The sequence below is a fragment of the Egretta garzetta genome, unplaced genomic scaffold (assembly GCF_000687185.1).
Source record: "Egretta garzetta isolate BGI_Z169 unplaced genomic scaffold, ASM68718v1 scaffold166, whole genome shotgun sequence".
In the NCBI taxonomy this organism is placed as follows: domain Eukaryota; kingdom Metazoa; phylum Chordata; class Aves; order Pelecaniformes; family Ardeidae; genus Egretta; species Egretta garzetta.
In genome coordinates, this window is record NW_009260133.1 from 972779 (window position 1) to 995364 (window position 22586).

Here is a 22586-nt window from a genome sequence, read left to right on the forward strand (position 1 = left end):
CCGCCCCGGTCTTTCAGATGCGATTCAGGTAAAAGCTTGCAGTAGTTGAGTTTAGGACTGTTAAAATGGGACGCTTGTAGAGGAAATATTAGTAAAATCAGTGTGATATTTGAAGTAATCCCCTCTTGTTTACATACTTTTTCTGCTTCGATGAAGAGTAGTTGAAAGGGAAGTGGAGCAAAGTCTTGAGGGGAAAGTTTGCAGAGAAGCTTTTGTTTTCTGGTGTAGGTGCCAGATCTTGTAGACACTTGTGTGTTTGAGGAGCTGGATATATGTGTTTAAAATATTGGGGCCGCTCATGTGCATGTCTATAGGATAAGACCTGTGTGTATGTCAATGAGAATTACGTTGGCTGCTTTCCAAAAGAAAATAAAAGACAACGTTGTAATTCAGATTATCCTCAGATTATGGTGGTATGCGTACAGTGCAGACAAAGGTATGATTAGATGGGCAAATGTGCATAGTTAGCTATATCCTAGCTAGTTTAGCTCCAGGATTAGTCTTCCTTCCCATCAACAGAAAACCCAATAATTCCATCGAATGCTTCATATGGTAGCCCCTACCAAGCCCAAACTACCTTGTTTGTGTGAGTAGCAGATGTTTTTTTTGGGTCACGCTGTAGTTAAACCAAAGGCAATGGTGCACCAAGTGGAACGCATTTAGAAATTTGCTGTGGGTACAGCAAGTGCCAGCTTAAACTTAGTCAGTTCTTTTTCATTTTTATTCTCTGTGATCACCAGCACAAGCTACAATTCTAAGATGTATCACCCTCAAATCTACAGTGTGCTAGCAGCTAAATGCTGCTGGGGCTGCCTGATTGTATAAGTAAATTTTAGCATTGTTTTTCTCCTTCCTTTGTTGATAGCATTACTTTGCTGATAGCCCAATATTAACAAAACAAATGCCAGCCCAAAGCAATAGTTGCAGCACTTTACATGTCAGTTTCTCATTGCAACAACTTAATGATAAACTTCCAAAGAACAACAACTAAAAGAATAAATTATCCGTAACAGAACATGAGTCTACATTGCAAATATTTATTTGTGTGGCTAGGAAAAACATAAATTGTACCGTTTAGCTTTTGAAACAATAAACTGAGTTGGTTTATGACTGATTTGTATTACATGTTTTGTTTGCCTACTATCTCTTAGCGAGATGTGGATTTAATAGAAACCCTGTTGGAGCATTAGGTATTTACTTACATAAAAAGTTGTATGATCAGTGCTCACCACCACACCACCACCCCCCCCCCGGGCAGTCAGAAATTGCTGCAGGAGAGTAAGTCTGAGGGGGGAAGAAGTGAAGAGGATTAATACGCCTCTCTCTTTAATAAAAACCTCTCTTGGGAGAGTAGAACATTAGGTTTTCTTCCATGTGACTTGAGGATAGAAGACAGATAGACAAATACTAACTGAAAACTTGCTTAAATACAAAATACTTTTGTTAAAGAACAAATTCCTAAGTTTTGAGTAGCTTTACTGGAGATCAGCGCCTCCTGGGTAGTGATTTAGAAAAGCAGTACAACATATGTATATATTTGTAGTAATAATTCTACATGCGTAACAGTATTTTGAGTTACCTTAGCTCTTGGAATGACATCTGTTTCCTTGTCCTGGTAGCCTGTACTTCCTTCTGATATTCTTTTAGCCAGGATCTGATTTTTCAGAACTGTATGCAGTTATACATATAGAACTGGCTCCGCAAAGAAATTTAGGTCTGACGGCATTCAGTGTTGCCACACCTAACTTTCAGGCAACTACTCCCAGAGTTTTTGGGATGGGAAAGACATTTACTCGAGGAACAAGAATTTTCTCTGGCTAGGTATTTGTCTGAGCTTGTAGTGTAGCTAATATACAGTGAGTATTTCCCAGATAGAAATTAGGAATGTACTGCTGAATTAAAAGGCTGAAATTAGAGGTATTTTGCTGAGAAATATGCAAGTGTAACAACTAATACATGCCCCGGAAAATAATCTAAAAATTATCTTATTAAATGGAAGAGACTAAGTCAGGTTCACTGTGATTGGGTCAGTTCCTGGTGGTAATAGATATTTGGCACAAATGATGAAAGACAAGATTAATGAGCTAGGAAAAAAAAAAAAAAGCAAACAACCAAATCAGATTCTTAGTAATGAAAACTTTTTTTTTTTTTCATTTTTGTGTGGTATTCTCTGAATCCTGGTGGGAATTGTGAGATTATCTGTAAACTTCTAGATTGTTGCATACAGCTTTTTGGCAACCTTTTCCCATGGAGTTCCTTAGAAAAAAATCTGGACTTTGGCCATCAAAGCTAGTTCAATACAGAAAGATTTAGTAGATTGATTATCATTTTAAGAAGTCAAACTTAAAGAAAGGAGACATGCATATTATTCTATTAAGCTATACTGACAAATAGGTTTTTTTTTTATATGAAGTTCTGATTTAGAAAACATAGTCTAGTAAATGAAAATACTTCAATATATTAAAAAAAAAGGCAAAAATGCAGCCATTCTTAAAGAACACAAATGGTCTGTTGACTCTTACTTGTCTGTATCCTGAATAGCTTACTACAACTGTATTGTCTCAAACATAAGTTCTTAAGAGTAAGTCATAAATAATTCAGAGTAAATCAAGCTGTAATATTTAATTACCAAACCCATTTATTTTGGTGTAATTAGTTCTTGGTTTTCATATACAGTTTTAGGTTGATTCTGAATTCTTTTTCTGAAGTTGCCAGGGGGTATCGGTTGTTGTATTTACAATGAGAAATGGCATATTAAGGCTGTTTATGTAACAGAGGATTTAATCAGTGCACACCTGCAGTATGTGCTTGCTGCCATTTGTTTATTATAAAAACCTTGCAGCCTTAATTTACAGTTTAAACCTTTATAAAATTGTTATCCACGAGGCGGAAATAAAACAAATGTTGTCCTAGAGGATTTTTTTACTCTGTGTGTGTATACAATGGGAAAAAAACCTAGAAAGTGCTGTGAGTTTTTCAGTGGCTCACAGCAGGTGCAGTAGTTTGGTGGCTTTTAAAAACTGTCAACATCATTTTTTACAGTTGATTGAGTAAGAGTAAATTCATGGACCTAACATCACACTTGAAATAGTAATTCAGATAAGTTATTTAGGTGGGAGGAGAAACCCAAACCCCCTCATTTTCATAGGTAATTTGTTGAAATTAAATAAGAGAGGGACTGTTGCCTAATGCTGTGTTTGCCATTCTCCTTGTACCTTTTGTCTTTGCCTATTCCTTGCCCACTTCAGGCTTCTGCTGCTCCTCTATGTCCCCAGCTGGCAGCATCAGTCTGCACTCCAAAGAAATGTAACCAGCATAGTTTGGGCCTTATCCTAAAAGTCACTGCTAATGTTGGGATGTTTTACTGGTCATGCATTCAGGAGGAAAATTTGGTCTCTTAAATTTTATGGTTTTGAAAAGAATTTTGTATGTCAAAAGGATAAAATGTGCAAGCAGGGAAACAAATTATTCCTTTCCTAATGTCTTTCTTCTGTGATCATCTAGATTTAACACTTACAAGGAAACGTGGCTTTCTAGTTTTGCAATGCCATTTTTGATTTAGAAATTAAAAAGTCATCTCGATGGATAGAACTATGTTTGGTGTTTTTATTTATGAATGATTTGTGTTCTCTTTCCTTTTAATTTAAAAGAAATGGCTGCAAGCAAATGACCTTCAGAAGGAAGTATACCAGCACCTGGCCTATTATGTACCAAAAATTTACTGCAGGGGTCCTAACCCTGCCCCACAAAGAGAAGACATGCTGGCACAACACGTTTTGCTGGGACCAATGGAATGGTATCTTTGTGGTGAAGATCCTGCATTTGGTTTTCCAAAGCTTGAGCAAGCGAACAAACCTTCCCATCTTTGTGGCCGTGTTTTTAAAGTGGGAGAGCCTACATATTCTTGCAGGTAGTTCTACTTATCATTGTGAAGTATTTATAATTTGTGAAGTCATGGCACGTTTTTCAATAAGAATATACTGTCCTAATGAAAAGTTAATACCCCAAATGTATTTTTAAAGTAATCTTGCTGTGTTTCATGACAGGTTTGTAAATGGAAAAATTAATTAGTATAATGTAGAGTGTTTTCTGTACAAAAGAAATGCGAGATTAAGAAAGTGGTTGGGGTGAACTGTCAGTGTGATTTAAGGGCATTAATCACAAGTAAGTATGCAGGTGTATGTGCATATAATTCAGGTGTATATCAGCTGTTGATCCTGTATTTTAGACCTGTTTTCATGACGTATTAAACCAATCTATTGGATGCTAAAACAGGTGTAACCCCCCCACTTGGTGGGGTGATGGGGGAGGGAATATCCGTCTTATTTGGAGGGTTTATTTTTCTGGGTTTCTATCCCTTTCATTTACAAGGAGAGAATGACTGCAGAAGAATTTTACTTTTTAGTGTTCTCCTTCTCTAGAAACACGATACCTTACTGGCCTTATTTGCTGAAATTCAGATTCAGGGTGGACTTCAGATACATAACTCTGCAAGCTGCCTCTTCTGCATTTCTATTTCAATGACCAGTTAGAATAGGTAGTTTTGGAAATGTTTTGAGACCTCTTATCTTGAGGTGGATGAGATTAAACTGATGGGTACTTCAACCGCTAGGAAAACTCCATCTCCTCTTAGGTTCTTCCTTCATACCTGTGAAAAAAGTAGAGAGATCTGGGTAGAGAATTAGAGGGTGGGAGGCTGAGGATTATCAGAGGCTATAAAAAGAATCTCCACAGTTCCTTTAGTACCTTTTAATGAAATCTGGTCCCAGAGAACTAAAAAAACAAACCTCAGAACTAGTGTTTTAATTGAAGTCAAATGGCATTGGAGCCTAGAAGTAATATGTTAATGATCAAATGCTCTTCATATGGACTAGTGAAAACTGGTGTAGAATTCGGAAAATGAATGAGTGTACTGTTCATACTCGGGGTCTTTGTTTCAGTAGAAAAATGGTTTAAATACAGCAATATAATCATAATATTCAGGTTAGAAAGGATGTCTTGGTAGTCCACCTTGTCTGAACTTATGCTTAAGTCAGGGTCATCAGTGAATACAGAATATTTTTGTTGTTGCTGCTACCAATATGAAGCCTCATCTTTCGATTAAGTACTGACACACAGATGTAAAACTGAATGTTTTCTGTTGTGTGTTAATAATTCTGTAATGATGAATAATGAGAGCTTAATTTAAATTTTTGTGGGATACAGAAAAGAATTGTTTCCTGAGTCCATGAAATATATTAAAACCAGTGGCTTTTCTGTTGAGTTATGAAGCTTACAGGTCTGCCTCTGTTTTAGGCATAAGCACCCTTATTTGTTTGAGAAATTACTTGGCAAATAGTTCTGAATTTGTAAGTATATTGCCTCAAGTTTATGGATCTGAAGGATGGATACCCAATATTGTAGAACTAATCTACCTAATACTGTAGGCATACTGTTGCAATAAGTGTTTTTAATTAAAAAAAAAATCCTATGAACATAAACTATTCTAAAACAGAAGAGCTTCATATAATTTTACTTTGACATTTTCGCCTTTAATGGCTCCTCTGGAGAAAACAGATGTGGAAATAGTACTTTATGTGTAGTAGGTCATGGTTGCCTCATTATCTTTCAGTGATTATCTGGTTTAATTTATTTGGTGAAATGAAATTAAGAGAATTCTTGATAGTAACATTTCACAGGAACTGTGGTGTTTTATTTTGAACAAAGTAAGTTGTATCTCTGAATTCTTGTTTTAATAACTATCATAAGACATTAATTCTCTTGGTAGTTATTTTCACATTGCAAAACCTGACTCCATTAATCCTGAGGTGCCTTGAAGTCAGTTGCATTACATAGGTTCATGTATTTTCAGTGTTTCTCAGGGAGGCAGTTAAATGTAATGTATATAATTATCTCATTCATTTGTTTAGCCCCTTTTGCTAGAAATATTACTTCTGTCTAATACAGCAGTGCTTGTAGACAGAACCTCATTATGGTCTCTCTTCTACTGGTTGAGGAAATTATGTTCTCAGACCTCTTCAGTGGGCTTGGAGGGCTACACTTCGAAGTAGAGGTTTAATCTGTTGTGTGCTATCTTTCTTTCCAGTGTTCAGTAAAAAAAAATCTTCTCTGATTGCTGGAGGTTTTTAATGATTGTACTCTGTACTTGAGAAAAACTTGCTTGGGTTTATACTGGTTTTCTGTCTGTACCGTGTTCTGTAATTCATCTGTTTACTTGCTTTTATGTACCTGTTTTGCCTCTTGAAGGCAATGGCTGTGTTGCCCAAACAGACATGCTCCCAGACAGTATTTTAAAACCTCTTCTGTTATGAGAACAGATTTATTCTCCTTTGTTTATCTCCCCCTCCTTGGAAGCCATCCCGTTCCTCTTTCAGAATATATACGTTAGCCAGAAGGTTCATATTGGTGATATTTGAAAATTACCTGTTGTAAAATGTGTAATTAAAAGCAAAAACATTTGTTTAATGCTGTTTTCCTCCCTTTCCCCCCATTTTTTCTTTGCTATTTTCAGAGACTGTGCAGTTGACCCAACTTGTGTGTTATGTATGGAGTGCTTTCTTGGAAGTATTCATAGAGAGCACCGATACAGGGTTAGTAACACTGCTGGAATATATGATGTAGTCAGTAATAATGTTGCATGTGTGTGAAACTCCTGGTTTAAAGTTTTAAGAATGTGTACGTAATTTCAGAATGTTGCATGAACAGAAAATTTGGAAGTATGTCTGCAGTAATCTTACAAGAACTTGAGTGTAAATTCTGAAAGTTGACACTTCAAAATACTGAGTAATTTTATGCACAACATAAGCTTACAAATGTGAACATGTTATATTTAACATGTATCCTTTAGTGAATTTTACAGCATTAAAGTTGTGTTTTAACTTGCTTTGACCTTGGTTTGACTATTTTTTAAAAGGTATTGAAAAACCTTTATTAAGAAACCAGTTTTATTTAAAGCTTATTTACTTTAAACATCTGAATTGTTATCAAATTCTGTACAACAGCAGGATTTTTGTTTGATTTTAAACATAGAGTTAAAATAACAAACTAAAACTGGAGATGCTGTTTTAGTAGTCTACTGCTATTAGTACTACAGATTAGTTCAAAAAAACCCTACCAACAGAACCAAGAAGGCCTTGGTGTGTTTTTAAACTAAGAAGCTAAATGAAAGGTACCAGTGCAGCCTTTCTGTAAATCTGTTTTTGACAATACTGCACTGCCGTTAATGTAAATCCAGTCACTGCATGGTTACACTGAGCACTAGAATTTAGGGGAAAAAAAAACCCAAACACAACAACTTGCCCCAAGAAACCCAACCTAATTTGCTGATATCGTACTTCTTGTATGTAGGTTTTTAGTTTGTAAGCTTAGTGAATTAACAAGTCTAGGTGACATCCAAAAGTGTAAGCAGACATTTCAGATGTCCATCTAATTTTGTTGATACTGTAGGCTGTGCCTGTATGTACAGAATATATCTGTATGCCAAAAATAGGTGAAAGAAGAATTCTTCTATGAATCAGTTAATAGTTGTGGTTCAAAATGAGTATTATTACACTTACTAATTTGCAGTGATCTTAGCTTTAAAATCCATTTTATTAAAACAGTGTAAATGGATCATTGCCGTTTTCAGATACTTTTTTCTATGCTTATTAAGACTTACGTGGACAATTTGTAAGTTTTGTCTGTAAACTGTTACTGTGAACAGCATATCTTTTACTCACTGTGTAGTAGCGCTATACAAAATGATTCGGCTTTGTTCAGATTGAAAATATGAGAATCTGAAGTAGTACAGACAGCATTGCAAGTAACAGATTCATAAAAACTGAAAACCAGAAAAAAAACACAGCCTTCAGGTGGTGCAGAATGGGGGTGTTTGAAGCTTTTGGGTTTTTTGGGGTTTTTTTGGTTTGTTTGGGTTTTTTCTAAATTTTCTCTTGGCATAGGCAAACTGATGAAGTAGATAAGCTTTCAGCCATCATAGAAACAGGCATGGTTTCACTGTGCTTTTTTAACAGAATATTGGCTAAAGCTATCAGGTGTGTTGTGATCATGCTTTTGTAGTTTAGCTATGAGTACTCATTTCTTAATGTTCATGTATGTGTATGCGTATTCACATCAACTGTTCTGTTTTTAAATAATTTTAGATGACAACGTCGGGTGGAGGAGGCTTCTGTGACTGTGGTGATACAGAAGCTTGGAAAGAAGGTCCTTACTGTCAAAAGCATGAACTTAACACTTCAGAAACTGCAGAAGAAGAGGTAATAATAATGGAGGCATCATGTTTCAAAATGTTGTTAACTGTGTATATGTGTGTGCGTGTGTATATATAACTCATTCATATGAGGTTATTTTTAGTCTTGTATACCATGCATGAGAGATGGGAGGAAATTTAATAGTAACATTTGAACCACACTGTGTATTAGACAAAATGAATGACTTGTCTAACTTAAGGAGTTATTTAGAAAGACCTTTTCTACTTGAAGGCTTTTATTTTTTATGTTCTTGGTAGCCTCTGAGCTTTAGTTCTGTTTCTTTGTTTTTCTGTCTTATTCTGAAAGGTGAAGGGAGTCTGCCAATGAAAAAAAAATCTGTATGAAATCATGTGCCTGAAGAAGCCAAATTAAGCTATCTGTGCAACATATGTTCTGATTCTTACTAAAGTGCACAGATTTTTTAAATCAAAATAACTTGCTGTTACAGGAAAGCTGTAATGGAGATATAAGATAAGGGTCTTTAAAAGCTTGTTTGGTATGGAGAAGGTAAATAGAGAACATACCTTCACCATTTCTCATTAGCGTAACAACTTGAACATATTAAATGCAAAAAGACATGCTACTTCTTACTGTATTAATTCAAGCTGTTGGATTAACTGTTAAAAACACCATTTTTAAAAGTTTATACATGTTCAAAAAGGAATTTAACATGTTTGTGGAGGGGAAAAAAATTATCAATGGCCATTCAAAAATTGTGGATACCATCTTTGGTATGGGAAATACTAGTACCTGGAGACCAGAGGAGCAGTCTGTCCTTTTCTTATACTCTTGCCTTAGTATCTGTTATTACATCTCAGGAATGAGAGTGGCTGTGAGATTTTTTTTTTTAAGGGAAAATATAAGGCAAATTTTTGTAGTAATTTTGCTGATCTGATGGTTAAGTGAAGCAGCTGTAACTATTTGCAGTGTCAGCAGTCCTTCTAAAATCTGTTATCACTATCTCAACCCTAAGACTCTAGCACTGCTGCATGGACTCACCACTTTATCTACATGCCACTTTACATTAGTAGGCAGCCTTAGAAAACTGTTCTGAAATCTTGGGTGGACTGCTACTTCTTTGTGCAAAGATACTCATGCAGTGAGCGCGAGTGACAGAAAAATTAAGCTGCTGGGCAGGTGGTGTGTTTCTTCCTCGTGAGTGTTGGGGATTGAGGTCTCCTATGTTAGGCATTGTTGTGTTTGAGGTAGATCAAGAGTAATTTGTTGACCTTTATCAGAGCCTGTTTTCTGCCTTGGCCAGATGACAGGTCTCTGTTGAAAGTGCCAGGAAGGGAGGCAGTGCTGCTGCTTAAGATTTGCCTTTGCTTTTGGTGACTGATAGGTCTCCATACCCTAGATAAGTTTTAAATGAGTTAAAAAAAAAAAAAGAGAAATGGCAGTTACTAATACTCCTGTAAAGCTTCCAAATATTCCAAAATAATCTTGGGGTGGATGAGTAGGTGAATAAATTTTACTAGTACAGGTGAATTGCTGACTGTCAGGGGGCTCTTGTAGATAATGCAGACTTAAGTTCTGAAAAGATTATTGTGGCCATTTTTATACAACATAAACTGTAGTGAAACACAGAATTTGGTATTAGGTAATCCCAAAACAGAAATTGGGCTACTGTTAAATATTTTAATTGGCTAACAATTGCACATACTTCAAAATATCAAATGAGGAATTGAGTCAGTGACCCGAGTCAGAGTACGTGTCCAGGTGACCTGCAGGGCATGCAGTGTTCCTTTTCCAGCTTTGTAGAGAGCGACTAGTTATTCTGAACATCAAAAATTTGAAATAGTAGAATTCAAATCCTTTCATAGAATGGGAGGTTTTTAATGTTTTCTATTCACACACAAATCCCTTGAAATGGTTTGGAAGGAAATGGAAGTGGTAGCTGTGCTACCTGATTCAGTGGTTCTCATTTGCTGCTTCAAAAAGTAGTCCCTTTCACCTTGTGGACTAAGGCAGCACTCCTCTTCCTGCCCCTCCTCATTTCGGTTCCCCCACCTGCAGCAGCAGCCTTCTGCTCTTGCAGAGAGAGGAGGAGGAGTTTATAGTGGCTGATGCAGATGTCAAATGGAGGGCACCCTGGAGAGTGCAGAGTGGGCACAAGTGGGTGCATGGCCCATGTACAGAAGGGGAACAGCTGTATGTGAACAAGACTGAGACATGGGCAGATCATTACAAAACACCTAGTTACCTTTAAGCATTTAATTATTTATATGCCACAGCATGTAAGAGATGTGTATCACAAATCATGATCTCAGTGTGCTGGATGTTGTATAAGCTTGGATAGACTTCTGCTCTAAATGTATGCTACATATAAAACAAGGCAATAGATGCATAGTTTTTTGTGTTCTGCAGTTTACTAATACGGGTAAGTAGAACAAAAGATACAATAATTTCAAATTACGTTTCTGAAGACATTGCAGAAAAAGCAGATTTTAATACAGCTGAGATTAAAAGTTCTTCAGAAGAACTGTCTTAGAAGGTGTGCAGAAGTCAATGGAAGTTAAAATGGACATGTGTGTGAAAATGTAAGTGGGTGATCAGAGGCAAGTTAACATTAGGTATTGAATTACTGCTTTGATGATTGTCAGTGAAGAATTGGAAAAAGAAAACGGGATGATTATTGACTGTATTCCTTTCAGATGTAAAGTCTTTTAAAGACAGACATCATTAAAGATGCTTACATCATCTTTGACAAAGAGAGGTGCAAATTTGACAATTTCTGTTTTTAATGTAATTTAATTTCTCAATTGCTATTTATATTTATTTTCCAGGATCCTCTTGTGCAGTTACCAGAAGATATGGTAGCCAGAGCTTATAATATTTTTGCCATCACATTTAAATATGCAGTAGATATATTAACATGGGAAAAGGAAAATGAATTGCCTGGCCTAGAAATGATGTAAGTATAGAACTTGTCTTCTGCCTTTTAGAGGCTTGCAGATGTTTTCAATAGAACATGCAAATTCTGTTTTAAGTGTATTTTCTGCCTTTCCTAAAATTTTCAGGAATATTGTGTAGACAATGGACTAAAATAATATTAATAGTTTTGTTTTTCTCGTATTTTTTACTTTTGTGGTTATACAGCCCATTTCTCTCCATAGCAATGATGAACCAATGTCTTTGTGATACTTGCGTTTTCTTAATATTGAAAAGGAAGTATTAGTAAAATACAATACCCTAAAACAAGTGGTGGGTTAACTTCTTATGATCAAAGTTACTGAAATTCTGATGGCAAAAGTATTTTGTACTTTTGGTGATCCACTCATAAATTTTGAAGCATTACAGAATATTTAAGTGTATTGCAGCATCATAGTTACCATGGATTCATTTGTGACATCTTGTAACTTCTTTTACTTTGTGTGAGTAAGAAAGCTGGGTAAATAAATTATGGGAATCAAAAGATTGCAGTGAATTTATGTAAGCTTAGTAAGTTGTGGTTTTGAGGATTGTGGAGTTCAGGCTTTTTAAGAGACTGCCAGGTTTTTGTTGTCTTATAGACCTTTATGCAGTACTGGGGAAACAGGTGTGGCAAAATAATGCCAAGACTGCTGAAATCTCTAAGAAGCTATGGGGGAATGTATTGAGCACAGCTGCAATGAAAGGAAATGTGTTTTCCTTAGTAGGAAACTATCAATCCATAATCAACAAATGTTGAAAAATAATACTCAGACTTAAGTATTGTCATATGATTTTGCTCATTTTGGACTTAATTCTGCAGGAAAGATGTACATTCCTATAGAAGTTAGGGGTGATCAGTCCTTTTCAAATAAATTGTTGAGATTGTTCCAGTGTAGCAAAAGAAGCCCGGGCTTGAATTGTCTGCTTGATGGAAAACTTTGTTAAACTAGAAGTTGATTTTTTTAAATTACATTACTTTGAATTATATGAATTCAATCCTTGCTTTGAAGTGAGAAGAGTGACACTTACTACTGCATGCTGTTTAATGATGAAGTCCATACCTATGAACAAGTTATTTATACTCTTCAGAAGGCTGTCAACTGCACACAGAAGGAAGCTATTGGTTTTGCAACAACAGTAGATAGAGATGTAAGTAAATTAATTGCTAGAACTTATAATTATACTTATCTTAATGTTTATTTTATATGACTACACTTACTTAGTTTGTTTTCCCAAAGAGTGTGCTTAATGTGATGGAGCCCTGTGTGTCAGGCCACCCTGAAATGTCTTAACTCGTTGGCCGATCCAAACCAGACCTAATGTTGAATATATGTTTCAGTGTAACTGTATTCTGGTAAGTCTTGTGAGCGTAGACAGCAGGGTGTCTCTCACTCCTTTGTCAAGGACAGGCAGCAGCTTTAGCTCATCCCTTACTGTACACCAGGGAGCTGACATTGAAAGAGCCCCTGTATGTTCTCCAAGCATGGGAAATGCTTCTCCGGGTAACACCAGTCAACTGTGAGGGATAAAATCCATAAGTGGCTGCTTTTGTTCCGGTGCTCATGAAACAATTTGTGTGGGGTTTTTTTAAATTTAATTTTCTTGTTCATAATTGTCAGATGGTAATGGCAGGAAGAGGTAAAGCATTTCATACAGCATTTGGAAAGAACAGTGAGTTCGGAATCACTACATGCTGAATATAATTTCAACTAGTATGTCAGTCTCGGAAGCCCTCTGCCAGCTGTGTGTGTGTTCTGGCCTGTGTGCGTTTAAGAAGGGGAAACTTTCTAGGGATGACTGCATTTAGTTATTTGTGCCATGAGCCTGAAAGCAGTTGCTCTGAAAATGAGCATCCTTTTATGTTGTTTTGTTGGCTTGTGCCTTTTTGGGGGGCGGGAGGGGTGGCATGGGAGAGGAAGTATCTTCCAAAAAGGCAATGAGTGTCATTTTGGGTTGTTAAAGTACTTCCAAGAAGGTCAGTGGAAAAGGAAATATAACCACATTTATATTACTTAACAGTGAACTAGATTTTGGTTTTGTATTACCACTACTCTGTGGTATCAGTAACCAAAAGATTCCTGTCTGATCCCTGAATGTGTGCTGATTTGAGCACATGCTGTGCATTGTGGATGTACTTTGGAGATTCTTCCCTTCTGTTGATCTCTGTCCTACTTCTAAATAGATAACGTGAATGCATATATACATGTGCACATGTGTATGTATGTATGTAAAAGAAGTAAGATTATGCCTGAAACAATGATTTGGCATCAGACCAGATATAAAATCTTAGTAAGCTATCCTGTCTATAATACACTATAAATTGAATCAACTATCTATTTTAATGTATGTATTGACAGTGTAGAAAGACTCATACAATATGGAAACCTTCCAGTTTTGAAATAAATAAAGTGCTTTAGTTGTATGTTTAAAATGCCAGTTAGCTTTCATATCTACTTTTTAAAAGACATTTAATGTCTGAAATATCTTTAAATTCTACCAAAACTAGTGATTGATGCATTAGTACTTAGGACAAGTTTTTTGTATTTTAAATAAAAGAAGTGTGATGGTTACATCCTAGAAGACAATATTATATGCAGAAAATTTAGTGTAACAGGTAATTGCATATATGGTATAATTTTATTTTCTTTTAAAAAGTAGAGGGTGCATTTTGGGAATTCAAATGTGTTAACTATATATAGTAATTTAAAAACCGAGAATAGCATGAAAGCAAGAGTAGTTAACATGCATCTGAAACTTTTACTGTATCTTTTACACTAATGTAAAACACAGCATTTGAACTTCTTGTTTGGAGGCTGGTGGTAATGTTACTTCTTTACAAATTTAAAGGGACGTAGGTCTGTTCGATATGGAGACTTTCAGTACTGCGATCAAGCAAAATCAGTAATAGTGGTAAGTAATATTACCTACTTATTTGTCTAATCTTCAACAAAAAGAGGCTTTGCTACACAGTTTTGGGATATTGTTACCATAATGACTCTTTATATTTTAATAATACAAAGTGTTGGAGATAATACTTACAATACACGTAGTAGAGGTATCAAAATACAGGTTTATGTTCAGTTTTTTTCTTGTATTTTTCTTCTGTGGTCTACCTTGCACCCAAAATCATTTCCTGAAAAGAAGTTTCCAACCAACTTTTTCCCTTCAGAAAACAGAATTTGATTAGAAACTTCAGGTGTAATCTTTTAGAATTGCATGTCAGTTCAGATCAGTGAAGTTAAACTATTATAGTTTTTCTCCTATAGCATGAAGTTGTTTGCCTCTTTCACAGCCACAACAATGGAAATTGTTACTGATTGAATCCAAGTGTGAAACTACAAATACACTTCCATTTTGTGTGTGTGTATTTATATGTGTATATATATTTTCATAATATCTCTATATTACAGGGTTCTTCCATGTAAGAATATGGGAATAATATTTTCTATTTAATTCTTCTTTAACTGCTGCAGTGCAGTACTTAATCATATGAAATACATAGTTTATGTATAATACTGCTACCACTGAAAAACAAATACTGCAACTAGAGTTATTGGCATTAAACTGTTTAAGGAATTTTGAAAACATTAACATATCTTTAAAGATGAAGTTGTGCGATATTTTTAACTTGCCACCTATGCAGTCAAAGAATGAATGGCTTTTATGTGTAATGTCTAACTGCTGAGGTTACTAACAAAGAGATGAGGAGAAATTCTTTCTTTCTTGTTCTGTGTGTTTAATTTGTATTATTGAAAATAGTCTGTGGACAGTCAGGTTTTTTTCCTTGGTGGGCTGCTGTGTGATGTGCATGTCATGTTGTGAGGAATGAATGTGCACGGCTGTCTTAGGTTGTACGTGAGACTGCTTATCAGTAAAATGCAGCAGATCAGTGTGTACGTTGATAAGAGACCAAGAGTAGAAAATGGATTGGCTTAAATGTGTTGATACTGCATTATAAGGTCCTTCAAATATTAATAGGATAAACAAAGTTCAGACTTCTTGGGGTTTCTTCCCTATGTAGGTGTTAATAATTAGAATATGTATTAATATTTTAATTATTGAAATTAATCATAGGAGTGCTGTGGTTTTGTACAGAAATATATGCTAGTCCTCACTTGAATATGCATTACATCCTTTTTCCTTTTCTTTTTAAGAGAAATACCAGTCGTCAGACAAAGCCACTGAAAGTGCAAGTTATGCATTCATCTATTGTTGCCCATCAGAGCTTTGGTCTAAAGCTTCTTACTTGGCTTGGCAGTGTTATTGGATATTCAGGTGGGCAGACTTTAACTTTTTTGAGATAAGTTAGAGAATATTTGTGAGGCAAGCTGAATTTCTGAAGCAATGTTGTCTACTTATTTCATGTATGTAGTATGTAAGGCAAAGCTATTACTAACTTGTCAGACTTCATTCTGCGTTCTCTTACTGCAGTGCTGTTCTAACGTCCATATGGAAGTCTTACTTAGTCTTCCCAGATAGGAAGACTTACCAGTCTTAGTCTTCATGGATACCATTTTCTGTTTAGTTGCTGTTGAACAAAAGTTGAGAATCGCTGTCAAATGCTGTATGCAAACAAGCTATTTTTCAGTCCCTAATTATTTTTAAATGAATGCAGTAAGCTGAAAATAACCTGTCTGATTAGATAAAACAAAATTATTCAGAAGTAATTTGATGAATGATGATGAAAGTGATTGCTTCAGATTTTTTGCTAAGTAGAACAAAGAAAATGCAAGGATGTGTGGAGGTTTTTGGGTAAGTATAGAAGCTAATGAAGTATTAATCAGATATTTAGAAAGAGGTTTCTTCAAAGGAATCAAGATTCACAGTATCATTTTTATGGGAAGGCTCTGTGTTTTGCTTTGGCTTGGCTCATCCTTTGTCCCAATGAAGCATAAAGTTGTGATGATGTAGAGCATGAGGGGAAGTAATAGGAAAATGTGTCAAACTGCTGATATGTAGAAATGTAGATACAGTCTCCAATGTACTTTCTGTGTTCTATGCATCTGTAAATGTTAACACAAATTACTAGCAAAGCACATTTCAACTGTAATATTGCATATATGTTCTGCACAGGTGTAAGATTTCTTCAGAAATTGTATGTTTTATTAGACTGATAGTTGAAAACCTAGCCAAGATTTCAGGCACAGGATCTCTATATCATGTTATCTTCTTCGAAAGAGAAGTAGTTTATATTTGTCTAAGTTAATTTTTAAAGGTACATAAATCAAACTTTTCGAAAGTTATGGTAGCAGTTTGTCCAATTATTTGCCAATGTTGCTGCCAAATAATAGGTATTAATAGAAAGGCAACATGAAGGTAGTTAATTTCTGAGGTAAATTTTCTTTTCAGTGTAACGTGTAGGCAGGCACTGTCTTTCTCGTATTCTTTGAGCCTGGTTTTGTGCCATGTCATTTGTATTAGGTACCAAAGTCACTAATTTTCAGCACTAAATTGCAAGACATGGCAAAAACATGACCAGTATGTTAATGTAGTATCAAATGACAGATGAAAGTGTTGAATTTATACTTTGATTTATGTGTGTGGTGTTTCTGAAATTCTGCAGAGTTCACTTCATTAAATGCAGTGTCCTTTATGATTCAGAAGGGCAAGAATAATGTTTGACGGGAAGTAGCATGCATACATTTTGTTTGTGACCTACGTGCTCAGCTACTTAAAATGCCTTACACATCTTGGGATGCAGTCATGCAATGTACTCTGGAGTCTGGTTTTGTGAAATGCACTTTTGAAAAAGTTGGTTTCCCTTAGCTTTTTAACAAACACACCTAAATATCTAAATTCTGCTCAATCTTTTACGCATCCTGTTGCCATTCATTTGTAATTTGGGGTTGTAGAATTGTACTGCTTAGGTGGTTACACTAAAATGTCCCCGACCAAAGGGAGACTGGCAGGTGGAGGGGGTCTTCTGCTGTGCCACAAAGTTAGGTTGGATGATCACTGTGAAATCAGTGTCAAACTCTTGTCAGTGAATAAAGGGAAAAACCTTTCTATGGAACTTTGTCGCAAGCTTAACTATCACATCCTTTCTAGCAAATGTCAGTTCTTCAGGAATAAGCATCTGTTTGCCGTTTGTTGAACAATGCAGTAGTTTCCATTAGTTTGTTACCCTTCATGACAGTAGTTGGAATTGAACTCCGCAAGGCAAAAAAAACCTCCCAGTAGGGGTTCACAGACTGCGGAGAACTGCACCATGCAGCACATGGTACGGTATACTCGGCCCTAAGCCACTGCCGGCTCTACCTAAGAAGCTGAGATAGAGAAGTGGCGAGCAGAAATGAGGGCTAATGCACGTAAGTCATATAGTTGTGTTGGAGAATAGGCATTACCTGCAGAACAAAGCTAGGTTGAACGTTGTTAATATGAGTGTGTCTGTGTTGTGTTCTGTTGCAGATGCAGGCTTGTCTGCAAGCATATTATAACTTACGTGTTCATATAATAACAATTACTACTACTTCCCATTAGAAAAAAAAATACATAGAGAAGCTTTAAAATAATAGCAGGTAGTAAGTGTAAACAAAAAACTCATATGTGTGTATATGACTCATTTCATGTATGAATTATATTTTCCTTTTGATAGGATTCTAAACAGGAAAAATGTAACCTAGAAAATTACCCTGCTGTATAATTATTTCTTGTATTAGTAAGCCAGCAGCACTTATAAGAAAACACATTTGTATTTGACAACTTTGAAACAAATTGTTGTGTTTAGCAATTTTCACAAGGTACCTAATGTTCCCTATGGTTACTGTGAAACTCGCAAGTATAAAATATTTGTGTTTCTATCAGTAAAATATGAGCAGTGTTACTCAGTTGCCAAGGAAAAGAGGGCCCTATGGCTTCTACTGTGTTTTATGAAGATTCCAGTATGTCAAAATAATGTGCAAGTTTGTGTTTAAGATATAACTGACTTACATAATTTCTCTTCATTAAGATGGCCTTCGTCGAATGTTGTGTCAAGTTGGTTTACAGGAGGGGCCAGATGGTGAAAATTCTTCTCTTGTGGATAAGCTGATGCTGTATGATTCTAAATTGTGGAAAGGTGAGTTTTCTCAAACTTCCGAAAAATACTAAACAATGCTATGCATATAGGTTTTCCCTTTACCATATCTGCTAATGTTTGATCATTTTTACTGTGGGGTATTATAGATAGAATTGCCTGATTTGTGATAATCTGTCTATTCATGATGCACTCCAAATATACTGAAGACAAGAACATAAGGAGACCATTTGGAGATGGGCTTGGTTTTAGGTCTAATTTTTCACTGAAGTAGTCTGAAATTAAGGCTGACTTGAATACACAGGTGACAGTGATAGTTAAGGGAAACAGAGTAAACAATAGAGTGATTTGGGGTTTGTCTGCTCTCTAGGATCTTGGCATCTATGTCCTATCTACCAAAATGCCTCTTTGAGGGATAGGGCAGAGATTTTCTGCTTTGACCTGTGTTTGTGTTCATGGGGTATTTTTAAGTGTTCTGAGAACATACAGTGAAAACTACTGTTATTTTAGAGCCCTTAAAATTTTAAAAGCCTGATTGGTATAATGGGATTGGCTAGAAAGTTGTAATTTTGAGGAAGTGGAGATAGTTAATTTCTTTTCCATCATGGATTCTGTGTCTGATTTGATGTCCTGAAAGGGCATGTAAGGCCAGGTATAAGAAAGAGAAGCACAAAGAGAAGGCAGAGAATGATGCAATACATCTGTTCTTTTCTTATTTAAACATGAATATAGTATTTTGAAGATTGCTACCCTCCCCCAAGTGTCTTTTGTTGTTCTTCAGTTCTGAGGTACAGATATCCTGGAGAGTAATAACATCTCTCTGTGGCCTGTCTTGGGAATAGTAAAGTAAGTAGTAAGGCGGAAAGTGGATGTAGTGTGGAGAAAATTATTCTTTTAGGTTTTGTTTATCTAATACCTTTGTCTTGTGTGAATGAATTCCTGGCACTCAGATATTTTTTTTTTCCTGCAAATTTTGTGATCTGAAAGGTACTACTTTGGACCATTAGAATGTTTTTAATACAGGTTTTGTTAAGATAATGTATTTCATGTAAACAAGGAGTAACTTTTTCATTTCTATTTCAACATCAGTATTTCTCCACTTTTTCATGTATTCTGTAGTTACTCTCCATTAGGGAGTAGTGTAATGGCTTTTGCCTTAAAGGTAACCTACAGAAAGAAATGATATATACGTGTGTGTACTTCTAAGCTACATACAGTCAATTCTCATTTTTATTGATAATATTTTCTAGGATGCTGCTCAGACAGATAAGAAATTCAGAGATAGCTGAGCTGATTATTTTGCAGAGTTATTCACAACTAACAAAATGTATTGCAATTCCCAGGACTTCTCAAAATAGTGTGCTCTTTTTTACCCTGGGCTATCCGAATCCTGTTTTTTCTGAGGACGAACAGAGTTCTGTTCTTGTTTGTCTGACTTGCCTTGTATATGAAGGTTTATTGTTCCCATTCAACAGCTCAGTGTTATCTTGTGCAGGAGTAATAAATAATGCCACTTGAAGTATTTTGTTTATATATTCTTCTTCGTCCTTTGCTGCCGCCTGACTGACTTAATCAAAGCAGCTTCTGCTCTGAAATGCACAATTACCTCATTTTGTAAAAGTTTTCTTTTCTGAATGTTTCCTTAATATATTGATAGGAAGTAGTGACATGCAATATTTCATTCATTTTTCTTGACAGGAGCTAGAAACGTGTATCACCAGTTGTTCATGAGCAGTCTACTCATGGATTTGAAATACAAGAAACTTTTTGCTATCCGCTTTGCAAGAGTAAGTATCTTTTTTACAAAGACCCATTAAATGCTTAAACTGTCTAGTGAAGAGAGTTTAGTTAGTATACAGTGCTTCAAATGAATTGTTACCCAGAATTTTTTTCCTTTTTTTGGAAGTGAAAAGTTGAAATGAAATGATGACTACCTTATTTCTGTCTTCAGAATATTAGTTATAATGGCATCTCATCTCCTGGGAAGAAAATGGGCTTTCCAGGCTCCCCAGAACTAAAGCAGTTCAGATATTTTTGTCCTCACCGTCACCTACGCAGGCTATCGCTTCTCATTGTTGAGGTGTAAGCTGTTACAGCACTGCTCAGAAATAGTGCTGAAATTCAGTTATGCTGATTAGTATTTCTGCAGTAACTAGTCTTTGAAATGCTTGAAATCAGCACTGAAAAATTCTGCTCACTCTGCTGAAGACAAATAACTTTTTTGAGTAGAAAGTAAAATATTAGCCTTTATTGTGAAAATGAGAGTGAGTAGATCTCACGTGTGAGCAGATTAAGTTGTCATGTTCTTTGTACAAAGTATCTATATAATAATCCGTAAGAGCTACTCTTCCCTTTGTCATGGCATTAAAGTTTCCCAGAGCAGACATTTAAATAAAAAAAATCAGGTCAGTGTGGATTAGAGGTGAATTTCCCCTTGTTGTTTAGAATTACCGGCAGTTGCAGAGAGATTATATGGAGGATGATCACGAACGGGCAGTATCGGTGGCTGCTCTGTCTGTCCAACTCTTCACTGTACCTACTCTGGTGAGTAGTGCCTGTCTTTCTTTTAAAAACTGATAGTTGGCACTCCTTGCCTTTTTTTGCCTCCTTCTTAATAGAACTATGAGCGATTGCAGAGTGATTTTATGAAAGATGACCACGACAGAGAGTTCTCAATTGCTGACCTCTCGATACAGATATTCACAGTGCCTTCTCTTGTAAGTACTAAAAGACCAAAAAAGGAAATCTTTATTTGTTAAAAGCAACTCGAGGTTCTTGAACCAAGACTGCAGATTTCTTTTAACATTACTGTGGAAATGCATGGCACTGCTGCTGCACAGCAGCCAGGCTGTTTACATACACTGCTATGGGTTTAGAAGGTCAAATGTTCAGCATTGCAAAGTTTGAGTCTGACTTCCCAGAGTGGGCTGGGTATTTTTAGTTTTTCTTCTTACATTTTTTGTTTTACTTTTTTTAGAAAGGTACTTAAATGTTTACTTAGAGACACACACATAACATTTAAATGCCTCGTCATACCGAGCCACGGTTGCTGTTTGTAGAAATCTACATTATGGTTTGCATGTCGCTGTTTCAGAGCGTACCATTCTGGTGCAGTTTTATTAGATCATCCACTTTGTTAATTTTCCAATCAACAAGAGTGCAAGCAAGAATTGTCTCATGATATTCCCTACTTCCTTTGGTACTTCTAGACTCGGACGACGCCTTCTTTTGGGTTTCCAGTTAATTTTTGTTACAGTGCTTCAGGCACTGTTATGTCTCCTAGTACTGATCTTTCACCAGTTTATGCTTGTTTGGCAAACATCTTTTTTTCTCCAGTTTCCAGAAAAGGTTTTGCTTGCATTACCAACTAGACAAATTAAACTTTGGAGCTGCACTGGAAATAAAAGTCTGATTTTCATAGCCAGAATTGTTTAAAAAATGAATGCTTCTGAATCCTTCCAAATGTAATCAACTTAATTGAGCTCTAAAATTCCAATAGTAGCATGGCAGTTATGATACTGAGCAAAGTTGTTTTTCAGTTCCCTAGGGCCGGGTGTTATTCATGGAAATTCAACAGGACCTCAGGATTTTGTTTCCATGGTTCAGGGCAATATTGTCTTACCTCTTCTAATTTTGATGCTGTCAATAAGAACATTGCCAGTATTCAGATTTACATTTAGGCTTAACCAACTAGTTTTATTCAAATGGTTATGGTATCATTTTTTCTTTTGGCAGATGGTCTGGCGGAATATGTGTACTAATTTTTTTTTTTTAAAGGAATTTCAAACGTTTCCTTAGAGGAGAATACTTGCACTGTCCCTTTTACATGTTTTCTATTTCAATACCCCGCAAAAAAAGTAAAACATTGTTTATAACTGTTTTGTAAAATATAGAATATACATGACATAAGCCTCTACCGTATGAAATAAGAATTTTTTTCTATGTATTTAGAGCTATTTGGATTTGTTATTAACTGAATGAGTTGAAGAACGTAAAACCACCCCACTGCCCCCCCCAAGTAACATTTTCAAACTGATCTTAGTAATTCAGGAGTTTGAGTTCAAGCAACTGAGACTGGTTGTGTTGATGGTGATTTTTGGGGGGAAGTGTTAACCATTAGATTTCCCCCTCCCCTCAGTAGCATTTTAGAAAAACTGTATTTTGGAGTATCATTACCATCTGGTGGAAAAAGACCTGGGGGTACTGGTTGACAGCCAGCTGAATATGAGCCAGCAGTGTGCCCAGGTGGCCAAGAAGGCCAATGGCATCCTGGCCTGTATCAGAAATAGTGTGACCAGCAGGAGTAGGGAAGTGATCGTGCCCCTGTACTCGGTGCTGGTGAGGCCACACCTTCAATACTGTGTTCAGTTTTGGGCCCCTGACTACAAGAAAGATGTTGCATTGCTGGA

At 36.0% G+C, this 22586-nt stretch overlaps 1 protein-coding gene across 1 annotated transcript in view; it reads left to right on the forward strand.

Moving 5' to 3' along the window:
• Positions 1 to 3655: 3655 nt before the first annotated feature.
• The window catches only part of UBR2 (ubiquitin protein ligase E3 component n-recognin 2), a 53099-nt gene continuing 34168 nt past the window's right edge, over positions 3656 to 22586 (forward strand). Inside the window, exons 1-10 of the mRNA XM_035897037.1 lie at positions 3656 to 3910; positions 6512 to 6590; positions 8142 to 8255; positions 11036 to 11163; positions 12173 to 12311; positions 14010 to 14072; positions 15317 to 15437; positions 18112 to 18219; positions 19876 to 19964; positions 20796 to 20894. Of these exons, the coding sequence (XP_035752930.1) occupies positions 3759 to 3910; positions 6512 to 6590; positions 8142 to 8255; positions 11036 to 11163; positions 12173 to 12311; positions 14010 to 14072; positions 15317 to 15437; positions 18112 to 18219; positions 19876 to 19964; positions 20796 to 20894 (1092 nt within the window). The 5' untranslated portion in view covers positions 3656 to 3758. The remainder of the gene's footprint in view (positions 3911 to 6511; positions 6591 to 8141; positions 8256 to 11035; positions 11164 to 12172; positions 12312 to 14009; positions 14073 to 15316; positions 15438 to 18111; positions 18220 to 19875; positions 19965 to 20795; positions 20895 to 22586) is intronic.